This window comes from Sciurus vulgaris, assembly GCF_902686455.1.
Source record: "Sciurus vulgaris genome assembly, chromosome: 4".
Lineage (NCBI taxonomy): Eukaryota > Metazoa > Chordata > Mammalia > Rodentia > Sciuridae > Sciurus > Sciurus vulgaris.
This window is the reverse complement of record NC_136464.1, coordinates 55,780,506-55,799,189: the sequence shown is the minus strand read 5'-3', so window position 1 is coordinate 55,799,189 and position 18,684 is coordinate 55,780,506. Positions and strand designations below refer to the sequence as shown.

Here is an 18,684-nt window from a genome sequence, read left to right as displayed (position 1 = left end):
TCCTCCATACCTGATCATCCCAGTACCTGAAGCATTTGAGGGTCTGATTATGGTATTTTTCTTCAAAATTTCATTCATGGTGTCTTGTATTGTGTGTGTGTGTGTGTGTGAGAGAGAGAGAGAGAGAGAGAGAAAGAGAGAGAGACACAGAGAGAGAGAGAGAGAGACAGAGAGAGAGAGAGAATTTTGACTACTCATTTGACAGGTAGGGAGAGGATTGGTGTTTTTGTGAAGCATTTATGTTCACAGCTTGTCTGAAACCACTTTAAGTTGAATTCTTTTTTTTTTTTTGGCGGTGCTGGGGATTGAACCCAGGGCCTCGTGCTTGACAGGCAAGCACTCTGCCAACTGAGCCACACCCCAGCCTTGAATTCTTCACTTAAGGCTATCTGACACCAGTCCAGGTCAGTGTAGGCTGTAAGTGTGTAGGGACCATCATGAGGCCCTTTACAGCCATGTTCCTCTCTCCATTCAGATAATTTCAGAGAGGTAAATTTCTCTTTTCTTCCTTAGACTCCTCCTTGCTCGTGTGGGGTGTGGGTTTATTCCTAGCTCACCCTTCCGCAGGGTGTGGTTCCTTGGGGCCCTTGCTGGGCAGGGCCCCTTCCTGGTACACTTCCTACCCGGGTGGCACCAGAGCAGGCGCGGGGCCTTTTCTCCTCTTTTCTGAGAGGAGGCCTGAGGCTGCAAAAATGAAGACCCAGGCTGACTAGGTTCCGCCCATAACCCGCCCTTTCTGGGTTTCCTGCCACGTAGCATTTGGCCTGCGTGTGCCTTCCTTTTCTGATTGACCCATTTGGCTTTTTAATACATGCAAAACCATATTTGAGCTCAAATGCTTTGTGTTTGGGCTTCAGCCGTTGGTGTGTTCTGGGCACCTGCACCAACCACACTGTCGGGTCAGAGATCAGGACGCCTGGAGTAGTGGCCTGTGTGAGAGGTGGGGTTTTTCTTGCTATTTATGTCACGACTTTAATTGACTCCCCCTGTCTGGCTGTCTGCCTGGCACACGCTGAGGCCACAAGATAGCGCCTCCATACATGTTAACTGAGGAACAAATGGCTGCAGGGAGTGAACCAGGAGTGGCTTTGTTGGTACAGCGGCAGCTCATCACATCACAGAGGCCCAAAGCTGTCTGAGTTGCTAGCCCAGCCAGGGGCGGCGTGGATGGGGCTCGCTAGGACAGTCAGGGCCTGGTTCAGAACCAGCAACCATGAAATCTCTATAAATTACTTGGGGATGATATTAATAATCAGCTTTTACTGAGCATGTATTTATGAGTGAGAAGCTTTTTAAGTGCTTTAGGTACCCTGATTCTCACAACAAGCTCGAGAGATAGATATTGTCATCCCCAGTTTCCAGATGAGCAAACTGTTGTGGTTTGGATGTGAGGTATCCCCCCAAAGCTCATGTGCAAGAAGGTTCGGGGAAGAAAAGATTGGGTTACTAAAGCCCTAACCCAATTGATGGATTAATTCGTGATGGGATTAACTGAGTGGTAATGAAGGCAGGTGGGGTGCGGCTGGAGGAAGTGGGCTTTGGGGCGTGGCTTTGGGGTATATATTCGTACCTGGCAAGTGGAGGCCTCTCTCTTTGTGCTTCTGATCATCATGTGAGCTGCTTCCCTCTGCCACATTCTTCTCCCATGTTGATCTACCTCACCTGGAGACCTGAGGAATAAAGCCAGCTGTCTGTGGATTGCGACCTCTGAAACCATGAGCCCTCAAATAAACTTTTCTCCTCCAAAGTTGTTCTGGTTGGGTCCTTTTAGTCACAGCGCCAAAAAAGCTGACTAAAACAGAAACGGAGGCACATGGAGGCAAGGTAATTGCTCAAGGTCACCCATCACCATAGTTTGTTTTGTGATGCTATAGTAGAATACCTGAGGTTGGGTATTTTATAAAGGGAAGAAGTTTGTTTCTCCAGTTCTGGAGGCTGGGAAGTGCAACATTAAGGGGTGCATCTGGTGGGGGCCTTCTTGCCACATTGGAACCTGGCGAGGACATTCCATGGCCAGAGGACTGAGGGTACACATAGCCAGTGCTTCCTGCCTGTGCCTAAAGGGTGGGAGGAGAGTGTCGCTGGCTTCCTGCAGTGCCACCTGAGCCTGCTCTCGTGAGGATGTGCTCCTCTGGGGATCAGCCATCCTGTCCTGGACTGTGCTTGAAGTGAAGGACACAGGACCCACAAGCACAGGAAGGACATGTCTTCTACCCTCCTTTCTAGGTCTGCTCGGAAACCAGCAGATTTCAGGAAATAATTTAAGAGGAAAGACAAAGCCCGAGGGCAAATGGAATCCTGTGCCGAAGTCCTGCACCCTAGTGTCTGGGAGCGAACTCCCCTTCACGCTCAGCAAACAAGGGCTCTGAAAGCCTTGGGGGATGCGTGTGGGTGGAGGGCCATCCTGGGCGGTTCCCTGGCACAGTGGCAAAGGACCTCTCTGAGCACACCCACATCTTCACCTGTGCTGCCTCCCAGGTACCCAGGGCCACCATCTCTATGACCTGCGACCTGAGAGCTTCCAGCTCTGTATGGAACTGCAAGGATGGAGACTAATTCCAAAGGAAGAGGACTCCAGAAGTTTTCCCTCTGCCTAATTCAAAACTAAACACCCATGCCAGACGTGGTGGCACATGCCTGTAATCCCAGCGGCTTGGGAGGCTGAGGCAGGAGGATCAAAAGTTCAAAGCCAGCCTCAGCAACTTAGCGAGGCTCTATGCAACTTAGTGAGACCCTGTCTCTAAATAAAATACGAAAATGGGCTGGGGATGTGACTCAGGGATTAAGTGTCCTGGGGTTCAATCCCTGGTACCAAAAAAAAAAAAAAAAAAAAAAAAAACCAAAAAAACAAAACAAAAATCTAGACATTCAGTCAAAGGACAGCCATCCCCGTGAGCCAGACAGCAGGCACATCAGGGCTCAGGATTGCTGACTCTTGCTTTCTTTTCTCTGCCCTTCAAACAAGAACAGTAGGCTACTCATTGGGTGTGCCCAGTAGAGACTGGGGACAGAGGCTTTGGCGTGGCTTTTGGCACTGTGAGAACCACGCTCTTGCACACCCTGAGGCTCCCGTCCTGCGCCTGCTCAGTGCGCCATCCGTCATCCGTTCACTCTTCGGCGGGCCGGCCTGGCCCAGGGTCTGTCTGCGGCAGGCATTTTTCCAGTATCAGGCTCCAACAGGGAACAGGGGTCACACTAACTGCCCTCAGGTGTGCAGAGTCAGGTGGAGGCGCAGGCCAGAGGACCAGCAGCCATTTCGGGCTCCGTGTGGCAGCTGATTGAAGTCTGCCGTGTGGGTCTGGAGCCTCTTTGGGCTGCCACAGATTTCCGAATGGCCCCTTGGCGTTTCCTGGCTGACCCTTGGTGCAGCGTCCGAGGCAGGAGCAGGGCAGGGAGGTGGGCGCCTTGCACAGGTAGGTCAGGAGGCGAACCTGGGCTCCCTGCGTCCATTCACGCACGGTTCCTTCACCTGTGGAAAGAGTGTGTGGCTGCTGGACAGGCCACTGTGAGGGGCCAGGGGACAACCTGGAATCAACAGCCAGGAAAGTATTTTCTAGGTCTTGGGCTTCATGCACAGATTCAGGGTTATGATTAGGATCCACCTGCGCAGGGTGTGGCCTGAGAGAAAGGCGCTCCAACTGGCCTCACACACCCCAGGCTAGGGAGGCGCAGGGTTTGGAAGCAGGGCCTGATGGGAGACGGCTGGAGTGGCCTGGGCGAGCATCCCTGCATGGCAGAGCTCCTCAGAGGTGCTCGTTTCTTTATTCCTTTGTTCACCTGGTTGTCCACTTATCCTTCCACCCACCCAAGAAAAGAGATGCCGGAGTAACAATAACCAGACCAGCTCCTGGTTCCCCACTGACAGCTTCCTCATCCACTAGTGTCTCTTGAGATGCCTGTGGAAGGAAGGATTTCTCTTTTGTTTGTTCATTGGTACCAGGGATTGAACCCAGGGGTGCTGAACCGCTGAGCCACATCCCCAGCCCTTTTTTTGTATTTTATGTAGAGACAGGATCTCACTGAGTTGCTTAGTGCTTTGCCATTGCTGAGGCTGGCTTTGAACTGGAGATCCTCCTGCCTCAGCCTCCCGAGCCGCTGGGATTACAGGCGTGCGCCACTGTGCCGGGCAAAAGGATTTCTTGACCTAATGAATCCAGGCAGAGCCGAGTCTCCCCACCTCTCCTGCAGCTTCCACAGCGCACATCCGCGTCCTCAAGGCTCTGACAGGTCCTGTGGGAAAGACGCCTTTCCCAGTTCTTTCCCTAAGGCAGTGTCCCCTGCATCTTTTTGATCACGGAATGCTTTTTCATGGAGTACCCGCTAGCCTCCCAGGGAATTAATGATTCGTGAAATACACTTTGGGAAGCATTCCTTTAAGCACGAAATCTTTTTTTAATTATAATGACTCACATGGAATATTCATGAGATCTATTATGTATGTACCTGCCTTCCTGCATCGGGGTGACTCATCCTTCAGCCCCTTCTCGGCACATCGTTGAACACGTCACCCCGAGAGGCCCTCAATGATGATGCATTGTCGCTGACTGGCGGAGGGTCTGAAATGAGGCGCTGACTTTTCAGGGAATTTTTGACCTTTCCTGTTTGCGTGCTTCCTGCTATTATCCCGCCCCTTCTTGGGGTTGCTGTGAATCGAAAACAACTAAGGACCAACCTCATTGTTATTGTCGGGAAAGTAAAAGTAAGCAGGCTCCGAAAAACCTGACCATGCCCCTATTTTCCATAACGGGTTTGAAATTTAGTGCAGGTATTTTGTGCCAAGAGTGTTAGCTACTCATAGTCCTTTGGGGATAATTTCTGGGTTTTAGTCTGTCTTCTGGATACTTGAGACTGTGTGATGTGACCCTTTGATATGTGGGTCGCTAAACCTCCAACCAAAGGAAAGCCCTTCTGTCAGTCATTGGGACTGGGACTGGATAAGAACATTGTCTTGAGGATCAGAGGGTCCTGGCTGACCCTCAATCAACTTACCCTCGAATCCTGACTCTACCTCTTCCTGGCTGTGTGATATTGGGCAAATTGCCAAATGCCTCTGAGACTCGGTCTCCTCACTTGAGTGTGGGAATACCTTCCTTGCATGTTTAGGGTAACTATTAAATAATTTACTAATGCAAAATACTTAACAGAGTGCCTGCCATGTAGTAGATGCTCAATAAATGGTGACAAAGCTGGAACTAAGGCAAGCCAGAGGCCCAGGACACAGAAGACTGGGAGATGCCCTCAGACGTGCGCAGGTACAAGGATGGCAGGCGAGAGGGTGGGGCCACTTTCAGCTCTGACCTGGTGCCTCACGTGGCTCGCACTTGGCTTCACCCTGGTCAGCAAGGCGGGGTCACCGGCAGTTGTTCTCGGAGACCGAGCACCGCACCTGGAAAGCCTGATTGGCTGAGGAAGCCAAGCTCCCAGCTGTAATGGTCTCCCCACCAGAGAAGCAGGGGAGCCCGAGGAGGGGATCGGCACAGGTGAATAAAGGGTGTGCCTAGGGATGGCCGGGACCAGGTGCCCAGCCAGGCGAAGGCGGAGCCAAGGTGGAGCCCCACCCCCACGTCGGAGCCCCACCCCACGTCGGTTGTGGGGAGAGGGGCTGCCCCCGAGTCAGGGTAGGACCTCTGCTCCGGGGCTCTGGACCCTCACTTCCCTGTCAAAACTTTCAAAAACACAAACAGTGGCAAGAGCAGCATTTGCATAAATCTCATTAGAAAAAGTGCAAGTTTCATAAATCTTGTGATAAATTAGTGCGATATCATTCTCAACGTGATGTATTAATTTTAGGGCAGAATGGATGGTGCTGTGATCACTGGGTAATTATGAGTCTCCTCCAAGAGGAAGTGATTTCTGGAGGCCTTTTCTGGCCTCCTTTGCGGGGCAGCGTGACGTGACGGAGGGAAGGTGTCTTTCTCACCTGCTGTCGGGTTACACCTTTCTTAGTTTCTCTTTATGCCGTGAAAAGGTGAGGAGAAGCCGCCTGGGCTTCTGGCTAAGGGACGCTGGTGGATGGGCAGGTGCCTCGTGACTCTGGAGTTAGGGCCTGCATTTCCTAGCGCCAAATTAACTTTGGACGAATTTAAATAGCTGAGACCTGGACCCATGAAAACTTGAGCCCAGTGATTCTCCAATGCGTGGCCTGAGACCAGACTCCCCTGGGAGCTTGTTAGAGAGGCAGCCAGAAGGTCCGGAGGGCGTGCAGATTCCTGCTATAAATGCTTTCCTCGCGACTGATGCACGCTGGAGTTGGAGATGCACACTGCAACCTGGAGGTTCTTCACTTGGCTGCATATTGCAATCACCTGGAAAGTTTTAACAAAATACTGATGTCCAGGCCATGTCCATGGCCGTTGGGATCTGGGCATCCCTATTGTTAGAAGTTCCCAAGTCACCCTTTTATGAAATCAGGTCGAGCTTCTCTGCTCCAGAGCCATAAATGAACTATTTTTATATTGGGATTTTTGAACATAGCAAAGGCAATAGAAAAATACATATAGTTTCCCATTGCCTGTGTGTTGGCCTGAGCTGAATGTGCCCACAACGCGCCACTGTAGCTAGGGACTCATGCGTTTGAGGAGTGGAGGCTCCTGGGAAGCTGGTTTCCCCGTTGGCCAAGGGAAAATGTCACCCAAGGTGGTGGCTTCCAGCCTTGCCTGTCCAGGAAAGGCCCCTGGGGACTGAGGACAAGCTGACCCCAGGCCACAAAACACACCTTGGGGTGTGGGCGCAGGCCCTGACCTAGTTGCAAAGTTAAAGAAGATTCCAACGGCAGCTGGTGTGGGAACTGCTGACTGATAGGTCTTCCTACATTCCAGTTCCTCAGATTAGCCCTGCAGGTGGAAGGGACCCTGGAAATCACCCAGGCCCTGGACGTCCACCTCGACAGCACGCTGGAATCCCTCGGGTGGCTCTGTTTACACCTGGATGCCAGAGTCCCTCCCCACAGAGTCCCAGGTACTTGGTCTGGGGTACAGTAGGACATCTGGGATTTCAAAAGCGCTACAGTGACTCTTAGGTTCAGCCAGGACCGAGCGCCCCCAGGCTGAAATCCCCGCTTTGTGGCGCCCAGAAGGCCTGAAGGAGAGACGCCCAGAGGCGGTGGCCTCTCAGCAGAGGTGTCCTGCAGCCGGGCACTGCCCTCCCCTCCCTCGGGCACATTCGGGGGACCTCAGTGATGGGTTACGTGGGAAGGGCCTCGCTCTGGAGCCACAGGGAGTGTGATTGGCGACTTTGCCTTGGAGCTCAGGGCAGGAGGGCAGCGCCAGGGTGGCCTGTGAGCGGGAAGGAGCCAGCATGTGCCTGTCAGTGTTTGGATTATCTTTCCGCCAGCATTTCCCGGCCTGCAGTGCTCTGTTTATTTTAATGATAATGTCAAGTTCAATTTGCCGTCATTTTTCCACATTTCCTTTTGTAAAGTTAATTGAACAGTTCAATGAATTGAAAAGTTTCAGGAGAGGGGGAAGTGCCCAGCCCCCTGTCACCACTGTTATTAAACCTGGTAGCTACTGCTTGACTCTCTGGGCCCTGAGAAAGGACCTCAGCTCCCCGTGGGCCTGAGCAATGCAGCAAGGACTCGGGAAGGTCAGATGGAACTTTCTGGAGCCCCGCCCTCATTCATGGCCATTTCATGCTCAGGCTGCTATTTCTGGGCAGAAAAAAATGTCACATCTCCCATGAGCCTTGGCTGTGGCCCCACCCCATTGCGACTGGATGCCTGCAGTGCAGCGGGGTTGGGGACCCTGGAAGCAGCGGGGTGGGTGTGCCCTTCCAGCCTCTGGTGCCCTCCACCTGCTATGCGCCTGGTATGTCACCAGAGCTGGAGTGCTGTGGATGTGTCAGCGTGATGTGACCTTGGTCTGGTGTGGGGAAGCCTGGGGGCCAGTTTGAGTGGCAGCTGTTTAGCTGGGTGGCGGTGAACTCACCACTGAGGCCCCCCCCCAGCTGCTTTCTCCTTTGGGTCAGGGCCACACTCTCTCCTGTACTTCCTCGGAAGTCACCCCCTCCTCCACATGGCGTCCATGAGACCGTGACCGGGGCTGGCCTGGGCTGTGAGCCTGAGCCCACTCACCAAGGACCACTGTGCTTTGGCTATTAGCTCCGCCCCCTCGTGTCAAGGGGGAGGGGAAGCTCAGAGAGGAGGTGGACCAGGGCAGGCCAGGTTGGTGCTTGGCTGACTCTCCACCTTAGTCAGGGAGTTCTTGGAGGCGGCCTTGCTCCCGAAGGCCCTTCTGTGCCCTTTGGCCTTGTGTCCAGAGCCATCAACCCCCGCCCTAGGATTCGGGGAAGTCCTTGCCCTCGGGCCTTATCCTGCGAAGTGGGTGGAGGGTAGAAAGGCAGTTCTGGGCACCACTGCTGACAGACCCCGCGCCCTGGCTGACGTGCGCACACAGCCCGATGGCAGTGAGGGTCTGCCCCCCAAGTCAGCTCCAGAAGGTCAGGGACGTCTGATTGTTCATTGTCGTATCACCAGTGCCTGGGGCAGGGCTGGGGACAGCAGGCGCTCAGGCAGTGTGTGCCATGACGTGTGAATGAATGACAGGCTGTAACAGGGTGGAGGGTGACCATAAGCCCCGCTTTGCTGTGTGACTTAGGGCAAGCGCTTGGCCTCTCTGTGACTGCTAGGTCATGGGGCCTTAGACACAGAGGTGCCTGCTCTTCTACTCCGCGTGCCGAGGCAGAGGAGCTCTGGGTTCCTAAGATGGGGACCAGGTCCCCCGAGTGTCTCTGCTCCATGTCTGACATTTCCTCTTGGGCATATTAACTTAAGAATGTCTGCGTGAGTGTCCCCTGCTCCTGCCGACCTCCTGCACCTCTGCGCTCACGTTGTCCTGCTCCATTAATGTCTCCTCCCCTGACTAGCCGGCCCCTTGGCTATCCAGATCTGCGTGTCCAGGTGAGGGGCAGCTGCCCCTCCGACCCCCAGGTGGGGAGGCCCTGCTCCTGGAGGGGCGAGTGGGCAATCCAGGGTGGTGCAGGGGCGGCCCCTCTGCTGGGCCTCCCTCCAGGGTGTTCATCTTCAGGCCAGGGTCCAGAGTGACCTGGAGGCTCCCTTGGGGTTGCTCGCCGTGGGGTGAGAAGAAGCCTATGTTCCGCTTCTGGGTTCAGGCTGGGATGAAAGGCTTTGTGAGGAAAGCCATGAGAGTGGGGAGTCCCACAGACCTGGGTTTGAATCCCGGCTCTGCCAGCTCATGGCTGTGTGACCTTGGGTAGATCCCTTGACCTCTCTGAGCCTGTTTCCTTGCCTGTGTAGCAGATGGGCTAGCCCTGCCACATAGGGTCATTGGGAGCAGAAAATGACCGCGGCAACGCCTGGAACCCTCGAGCCAGTGCCCAGCATCAGGTGCTTCCTGAGGGCTCCCTTCCTTCCCCAGGCAGCACCGCCACCAGCTCTGAGCGGGGGCGGCAGGAGAGAGCGGCGTGAAGGCCTGCGGGTTCCGGAGACACAGACCGTTCCCTGTATGTGGGGCAAGGGGCCAAGGTGTCGGCCACCCGGGACGGTGTGCAAGGGGCTGTCCCAGGGAGAGGGGTGGCGTCAGATCTCACTCTGCCTGACTTGCCCCAGGTGGGTGGGAGCCGCGCCCGGACAGAAAGAAGGCTCCCAGAGGTCAAGCCAAGTTCAGGCCCCGGGACAGCAAGGGGAGCCTGCCCAAGGGCAGGAGGGTACCTAAGACAAATGAGATCATCCCCAGGAGTCCAGGCACTCAACAGCCTGTCTGATCCCAGAGGAGAGAAAAATGAGTCTGCAGACTCCAAGGCCAGGGGGCTCGGGCGTCCCAGGAGAGGGGAGGCAGGGCCCCTGGCTCTGGCAGAGACCAAGGCCAGAGGAGCGGGAGGGCGAGCTTCCCTCCCCACGGGCAGGGGCTGCTCAACAGGCTGGTGGTCACAGGGGAGTGGCCTCCACCACAGGGGTGGGTGTCGGCCTTGGAAAACCCCGATCACGACTCGTGGCCTTGGACTTGGGGCCGGGCTGCCGCCGTCGGCACCTCCTCTGCTCGGCCCACCCAGACAGCCCCCTCCCGCCCGGGACCCTGACTCCCTCTCTGAGGAGTCAGAAGGCGCTTGGTCCGACTGGCTCTCCCCTGGGCCGTGACCAGCCCCTGCTCCGGAGCGGGCTGTGGACTCCAGCCCGGCTCTCCTAACAGCCCTGAGCCTGGGAGGGGCCGCCGTAGATCCTTGGCCCCTGGGTAGGAAGGGACAGGAGACCGCGGCTTGGTGTAGGGACCTTTTATGTGTCAGATGACAAGAGTCTTGTCTTCACATGCTCTTTGGGATTGTCCTGGTGGCTGCGTGGATCCGTGTCGTGAAGGGTTCTGAAGGTCACTGCAGGTCCAACAGGAGGTGCCCTGGTCGATGGGTGACGTCTGCATGGGCCACAATGGGACCAGCCAGCCCCTTGGCGTCTAGGAAGAGGGAGACGGTGGTGAAGGGTGGGGAAGGGAAGGGAGACGCCGAGCGGCCCGAACACCAGCCTCCACCTCCGAGGGGCGCTGGCCTCGGGCTACTGCGGAGCCGCAGGCAGTGGGTCTAGGCACACGGAGAGGGCGCCTCTGGTGGAGCAGGTGTCTGGGGCCTGCGTTCAATGGTGGCTGGGATTCGAGAGGTGGCTGCAGAAGGAAGGGTTTCAAGGCTGAAGGAACAGCAGCAGCACAGCCGTGGGAGTGCAGCACGGAGCCAGTGCCCCAGGCCAGGCGTGCCCAGGAGGGTAGAGCCCGCAGGCTGGGTCCAGGGTGCAGTAGGAAAAGCACTTGGCCGACGTGGGGGGCAGCCCTGGGAAGAGCAGCGAACGCAGCTGAGGGGGAAGGACCTGCTTGTTTTTCGTTTTAGTGATGCACGACAGTAGAGCGTGCTTTGGCATTTCATACATACATGGACTCTGAGTTCCCATTCTTGTGGTTGGACATGATGTGGAGCTACACGGGTCACGTGTTCATCTATGAACATGGGAAAGTTATGTCTGATTCATTCTACTGACTTGCCCATTTCCTTCCCCCCAATTTCCCCTGTCCAATCTGGTGACCACCCCCATTGTGAGTCAGCATCCCCATATCAGAGAGAACATTTGGCCTTTGTTTTTTGGGATTGGCTTATTTCATTTGGCATGATAATCTCCATTCCGTCCATTCATCAGCAAATGCCACCATTTCATTCTTCTTTATGGCCAAGTAATATTCCATTGTGTATATGTACCACAGTCTCTTTATCCCTTCATCTGTTGAAGGGCCCCTAGGTGGGTTCCATAGCTTAGCTATTATGAATGGGGCTGCTGTAAACATGGATGTGGCTGTGTCACTGTCGTATGCTGACTTTAAAGCAGCAGGAACTACCGAAGGTGTGGCACAAAGGTGTTCCTTAAAACACTGCTGCCACCACCCGCAATCCTGATTCCTGAGGTGGGAGGATCACAAGTTAGAGGCCAGCCTCAGCAACTAAGCAAGACCCTAGGCAATTTAGTGAGACCTGTCTCAAAATAATAAATGAAAAGGGCTGGGGATGTGGGTCAGTGGTAAGCGTCTCGGGGTTCAATCTATAGCATCAAAAAGAAGACGCGCTACTGCAAGACAGAGGCGCGTGTCCTGCCCACCCTGTGCACGTGTCCTGCAGCCCTCTCTCCAGGTTTTGGAAAATGCAGGTTGCATTCTTCTCCAGGGTAGAAAAAAATAAAAAGCCTGCAGCCTGAGTTCCGAGTGGGCACAGATCCGCAATTCTCCAGGAACAGCATGATATGCCAATCCCAGCCCTCGCCCCTCGGTGCAAATAACAACAATAACAGTAATAACAGTCATCTCCGCCGGCAGCATGGGCCCAGCGGGGCCCCGGGAAGCTGTGATTGTCCGCCCCTTGCCTGGACGACAGATGTGACTTGCCTCTGAGGAGTGAGGCCTTGGTGGAGGACAAGTACCCAGCCCAAAACCTCCTGGGGAGCTCTGCCGAGCAGGTTCCCACCTCCAGAACAGGACACCACCCCAGGACAGATCACACAGCCCTTTGAGAGCGGTCAGGGCCAATTCCTAAGAGACTGGACCTCCGCCCTTCTCTGAGTCCACCTGGGTCCAAAGCCAGGGGCTGCTGGTTTGAGCATTATTAGGTTTGATTAGCTGGGCCTTTTTCTGTCCAGTAGTGGACGTAGTTAAGAAGTAGCTTGCAGAGCTGGGGAGGTAGCTCAGGGGTCAAGTGCTTTCCTGGCATGGACTAGGCCCTGGGTTCAATCCCGACACTGAAAACAAAACAAAACAAAACAGAGATTTCCCTTGCCGTCCTCTCTCCTCTTGCCATGGTCCAGAGATCTATGAGGCCTGGGGGACTGTCCTCTCCTAACACCTCTGGGCAGTTGGCAAGATTCATTCATGTATTCACTGAGTGCCTCTGGGACCAGGTGCCTTTAGGCTGAGGGACAGACTGGGGGTGTGACAGAACAGGTTGCTGCTCCCAGGGAGCTTATGCAAACGTGCTTGTAGCAGTGGGCAGAGGCTGGGGAAGGAGGCCTCTGAGAGGACTGTGAAGACAGTGTGACCAGGTGTCCCTTTAGATCATAGTTGAGGAAGGCTGCTAGAGGTGGTGCCTGTTGGCCTGAGGAGCATAGTGAGAACACTGGCATGTACAGACCCACAGTGGGCACATCCCAGCAGAAGCATGACCAGGCAAAGGCCCTGGGGCAGCCACAAGCTTGGCCCATTCAGGAACAGAAAGAAAGCCCATGGGCCCAGGAGTGTGTGCCCTGGGAGCCCAAGCCATGTGGCGGGAGGGGTTAGCCTAGGGCCTTGGATGCGATCTGACTTGTTTTATTACAACATTTTTTTTAATCATGGTAAAATACACATAACATGAAATTGCTCACCTTATTCAGTTTTACGTGTACAGTTTGGCAGAATTAAGTACCTTCACTCGGTTGTGTAACCCATCCCCAGAACTGTTCTTGACAGCTGAAACTTTGTACCCATTCAGCAATCGTACGCTCCCCAGCCCGGTCCCAGGGCCCCACAGCCGCCAGCCTCCTCTCTGCCTGTGAGCGGGGCTACTCCAGGTGACCGCACGCACGGACCATGCCGTGCTGGTCTTCCTGTGACTGGCCGGTCTCACTGAGCATGGCATCCTCAGGTTCATGGATGCTGTAGCATGTCAAAATGCTTTTTGGTTTTTTTAAGAACTAGTTCTCCTGTGGGTGCTCATCCATGCTGCGTTTTGTGCACCCCCACCCGCAGTGACACTTGGGTGCCCTGCCTCTGTCTCCCTGGCTCGACATGGGGTACAATGGTTTCCATTCATTCACATTCTCTTCCCACCCCGGAGGTGAGGCCGGGCTCCTGCCTGAGCTGGGAGCACAGTGAGGGGCCGGCCGGCGTGGCCCTTCCCCAGGAGGGAGGCCGAGGGTGAGGATTCTCTGGCTGCACTGATTGAGCTGAGTCCTAAGAGCAGGCCCTTCAATCACGCTGGGACGGGAAGAGCTTTCCTCTGCATCTAAAGTGTGAACCATAAACCAGGCTGACTTACGGGCGGCGTCCACCAGTCTAGTTGTTCATGGGCAGCGTCCCTTCCGACTGGTCGATGCCGGGACTGTGCCTGTTGTTAAACATTGAATATGGTCCAGGACCAGGACTTTCAGACCTGGATGCACCGAGTGTCCGGTGGGGAGAGTGGGGGCCGTTCTGTGTACGAGTCACACTTAGTGGCCCACAGGCGGCTGAACCAGCAGGGCCTGGGGGTCTGTGTTGAGCCAGCTCCTTGGGGGACTCTCTTGGGGAGCATCTTCTTTGGGTTTCCCCAGAAGTGACCTTATGAGGACATAAAGATGAGTGGTTTACTGGAGGAGGAGATGCCAGGAGTACAGGGAGGGAGGTCAGGAGGTGAGACCGGGAAGGGAAGGAAGCCGTGAAAGACGCGTTGCCAACTGCAGTCATGGGTTTTCTGTTGCTATAACAGAATAGCACAGACAGGGTCATTTATCAACAACTGAAGTTTGTTTTGCTCACAGTTCTGGAGTCCAGGAGTGGCGCCAGCATCTGGTGAGGGCCTCATGCTGCATCACGGCAGGGTGAGGGTGTCACGTGGCAGGATGGGACACACGTGCTAGCTCAGGTCTCCTTCTTCTTATGAAGCCATTAATGTCATCGTGGGGTCCCCACCCTCGTGACCTCATCTAACCCTGATGACCTCCCAAAGGCCCCACCCCCAAATACCATCAACATATGAATTTGGAGGTTAAGTTTCCAGCACATGAAATTTGGGGGGATACATTAAGACCTGAGTGCCAACCAGGTCACCACGTGGGCAGCTGGAGACAGTCCCACGGGGAACACTGAGATCCAGGTTAGAGCATGTGTTTCTGGGTCATCCTCCTGAGAGGGAGGGGCTGGGGTGTTGATCTGCCAGCTTGTCTTTATCCATCATCTTCCAAGAGCCATTCACCCAGGGCTGCCACCAGGGACATTGGCTCTGGCCCCTCTGCCCTGTCCCAGGTATAGGAGGAGCAGTCTCTGATGGCCAAACACCTCAGGCAAAGAACCACAGGGGCTGGCATTGGTCAGGCTGGTAGGTGTGGTAGCTGAGGGGTAGTTGGCAGGGGACCAAGGGTATCTGCTGGGTGCCTGCCCAGCTGCCATCTCACCGTCATCAGGGACCCTGGGCCCTGGTGAGTCACTGGATCTTTTTCTTACCTGTGAGAAGAACTCCAGGCCTCAGTGGAAAACCATTTGGTTATTCCTCAGTAAGTAAATGTAGAGTTACCATATGACCCAGAAATTCTACTCCTAGATATATACGCAAAAGAATTGAAAACAGGTGTTCACCCAAAAACTTGAACACAAATGTTCATAGTAGCATGTTGACACTGACCAACCAAATGTTCATCTGTTGATGAATGCAGAAACAAATGTCTCAAAGCCATATAGTAGAATATTACTGGGTCATAAAAAAGGAATAAGGTATTGATACATACTACAACGTGGATAATCCTTGAAAATATGAGGCTACAATAAAATAAGCCAGACAGGAATGGCCACGTATCTTATGATTCCATTTATATGAAATGAACTGAATAGGCAAATCCACAGAGACAGAAAGTGGATTCGTGGTGATCAGGGGCTGGGGGTCGGGGTGACCACTTAATGGGTGTGACCCTTTAGGGCTGATGAAAACATCGTGGAACTAGACAGTGGTCATGGTGGCACAAGATGGTGGATCGTGCTACAGGCAACTGAACTGTACACTTTCCTTAAAGTGGTAAATTTCATGAGACTATCTTGCCAGTTCTTTTTTGTCTCAAAAGCGCTCCAGGTGTTCTGCAGCCCTGAGGTGCAAGGCACACCGTTTCTCAGGTGAGAAACAAACCCCAGGCATGGCGCACATACCCAGGTGTCACGGAGCTGGGGACGCTCCTCCGGTAACCGGGGGCACCGGGCTGGGGGTGAGCCCTGCCTTTGGCTGAGCGCCCGTGGGAGCGGCATGGCGGAGCTTGCTGGAAGCCTCCTCGCTGGAGGAGCCTGCCCTGCTCGGCCGAGCTGCAGAGCAGTGCTGGGCGGGGGAGCGCGCAGCTGGAGGAGGGGGGGGTGCATCTTGTCTCAAATATAATATTAAACGGGCACCTTTAATTAGTACACTTAGAAAAGGTCACTAGCAATTACCTGGGACACAAAGAAGGCGTGAGGAGGCAAGCGCCCGTGAGGAAGCAGAGAAAGACCATTTTGAGCAGCACATAATTGAGGGGAAAATGGATAAAAGTCCTTGAAATTACAGGGTGGGTGACAGCCGCTGATGGCCCCATCCCCGTCCTGCCCAGGGCCCCCCTTCTTGGGAGGACCTGAGAGTCGGACTCAGCCATTTGGGATATCAGGCCCAGTCAGGAGACCTTGGCTGGAGGGCCAGCCTGGCCTTCCCAGAATCCCCTGGGCCAGTGGGCAGCTGGGCCTCGCGTCCCACCTGGGCGGGGCCTGATGGGGGTTGGCAGGTAGGCTCTGGGGCCTGGGGGCCCCAGGCTGCCCTGGCTCCCTGTACTGTGGACAAGCAGGGTGTGTCTGGGCCTCAGTTCGCTGGGTGGGATCAGCCAAGGCGTTGGGGGTTTCTTAAACTTGGGAAGAGAAGAGAAGCGTGTGATCCTGGAAGCCAGGGGCGAGCTGGAAATTCTACTGTAGCGTTGGGTTACATAAAAAAAATGTTGAAATTCATAAAACTGAACAGCGCCTTCTGCTGCTGATGTATTCTTGGTCGCGGGGCAATGCAGGCACCTTGGGAAGACATGCTCGGTTTACCTGTGACGTCCCTGCTCCTTCCCACCTCGAAAGAGAGGAGCCTTGAACTGGGAGTCTGGGAGAGCAGGCTCCAGGGCTGGCTTGCACCCCATCTAACTCTGGGCAACTTCGTAAATGCCCTCGCCTTTTCCTTCTCTAAACAGCAAGGCTGGGCCTGAGGTCTTCCGCTCCTCGATTTCGCGCCTCCCACTCCTCGCCTCCTCCCATTCCCTCGGAGGCTGCCGCATCCCACTCTGCTGTTCTGCTGCTTGGCTTTGGTGAGGTTTCTTTGTCTCCTGGAGCCTCAACTTCCTCGTCTGTAAAATGGGCGGGATAATGGCTGCTGAAGGGTGGCTAGGAAGGTTTAATAGTGGACCCGTGCGAGGGACCAAGGGTCCGCCCGTCCGAGGCAGCAGCGTAACGAAGGCCCAGGACCTTTTCTTTCCAAGTTTTGAGCTTCCAACTGGATGAGGTCTGCTAGGATCATGTCCCCAGAAGCCCTGAATCTGGAGTAGAGAGGTGCAAGGGGTGGGTAATGCCAGGGCTCGGCCGCCTCCTCTGCAGTGCCTCTCTGTGGGGCTCTGGTAAATGACATGATCACTCTCGGCTGCCTTATCTGCTAAGCAGACAGTGCTAGTAAGGACGGAATTGGATAGCCCCGTCATGGAAATGGCTTAGCTTCGTGCCTGGACTCCAGGTAGGGCTCAAAAAAATCCACCATCACTGTCACCCGAGAACCGTCGTCCCTTTGGAATTCACTTGTGAAAGCCCCTTAGCCGTCTTTTCTAGATAAAATGCCTAAAATTTAGACTCTTCCCTCCCTCCCTTCCTCCCTCCCTTCCTTCCCTAGCTTGATCTTCAGAGCTATTTGGTAAATTTGAGAGTCTGCGTTTGGGGGGAAAAGGGAGCTGGTCTCATTTTACAGGGAAAACCGACAGGCTGAAGGTTCTGACCCAGCTGCCCCTGCAGGAATTGGATCAAGATGCTGCCCCTTCTCTTCATAAGACGACACTCTGTACACTCATGCCATTTGGTGCACAGTTCCTGGGGACTTAGGAACCGCCTGAAGCCAAGGTGACCAGCTGTCCTGGTTAGCCTGGAGCTTCCTGGTTTGGAAACACATGCAGGCAAATGCCTCTGCCCTGGGCACACGGGGCCTGTGTGCAGAAGCCACTGGGGACCTGTGAGCTCAGGAGATGTTCTGTGTGAGGGCTTCTCAGGCAGGGTACACACAGGTATCCTGATGCCCAGGTGGCCTCCGGCCAGGGCTTTGCTTCCTGGTGAGGGGTGACACCTACCTTTTAATCCCCTCCTTAAAGACAGGAAGCAGACCAGTTCTGGACTGGAGTGAGTCTTGAGGCTGAGCCGAATCTTCCTAATCTCTGTGTATGGCAGTGTGTACCCCACAGCCAGTGCCTCGCCACTCTTGAATGGAGGCCAGAAGATTTTGCAAAATGTTCTGAATCAGCAAGATGTGCTTCCATTTGCAAAAGATAGAAATCCAACTCAACTGACGTGGGCCAAAAATAACAGGTGGGAAGGGGGTGTGGATCCCAGTTCTTACAGCTGGAAGGTCCAGAGGAGGGGCCGCTCTCAGGCACACCTGGCTGCACACCCTCCGACCCTCAGGAGCACCAGTGGCTCTGTGTCCCCCTCCCTGGCCTCGTTCTCAGGCAGGCTCTCCTGTGGGGTGACAAAGATGGCTGCTGGCAGGGCCAGTTCAGCGGCCCAGTGGAACGAGAGCTCCTCTTTTCCTTAGTTGCAGCAAAAGTCCCAGGGTTGGCTTTGATTGGCTAGTTGGGGTCACATGTTCACTTCTGAACCAGCCATTGTGACCAGGGAGATGGGATGCTCTGGGCTGAATTCTGGGCCCATCTGGGAACACAGGAAGTGTTGGGAGCCCTGTCCCTACTCATCCCAGCCACGGAGAGAGGGAGGCTTCCAAGTTAAAGTTAGAAAAGGGGGCAGGGAGAAGTCACGGTCGCCCATTACAGCCCAGAGCATGGTGGCCTCATGTTAGAGCAACGAGTGACGAGTGGGCCAGGATGGAAGTGGGGAGTCTGGGCCAGAGCCCAGAGGTGCACAGGAGTCTTCTGATAATCACGGTCTCCTGGAGGTTTGTGAGGAGGCTGATCCCTGCTGGGAGTTCAGCTACCTGAGCAGTTGTAAGGAAGGATACTGACTCCTCTGTCTGTCTTTTGCTCTCTTACTTGGCTACTCCAGGTTCCTCTGTGACCCAGTTGCTGGCCAGAGACATGGACAATGACCCTCTGGTGTTTGGCGTGTCTGGGGAGGAGGCCTCCCGCTTCTTTGCCGTGGAGCCGGACACTGGCGTGGTGTGGCTCCGGCAGCCACTGGACAGAGAGGTATGACTCGCCGGGATCTCTGTCCTAGACCTTTCCTGGGGGACAGGAGCAAATGCTGGCCGAGGGTGGCTCAGCACACTTTAGGGGCCTTCCTC

The 18,684-nt window shown here is 54.8% G+C and overlaps 1 protein-coding gene across 1 annotated transcript in view; it reads left to right on the top strand.

The window, feature by feature from the left end:
- Positions 1-18,684, top strand: part of CDH23 (cadherin related 23) — a 391,248-nt gene that overhangs the window by 86,247 nt on the left and 286,317 nt on the right. Inside the window, exon 4 of the mRNA XM_079137029.1 lies at positions 18,447-18,589. Within this exon, the coding sequence (XP_078993155.1) occupies positions 18,447-18,589 (143 nt within the window). The remainder of the gene's footprint in view (positions 1-18,446; positions 18,590-18,684) is intronic.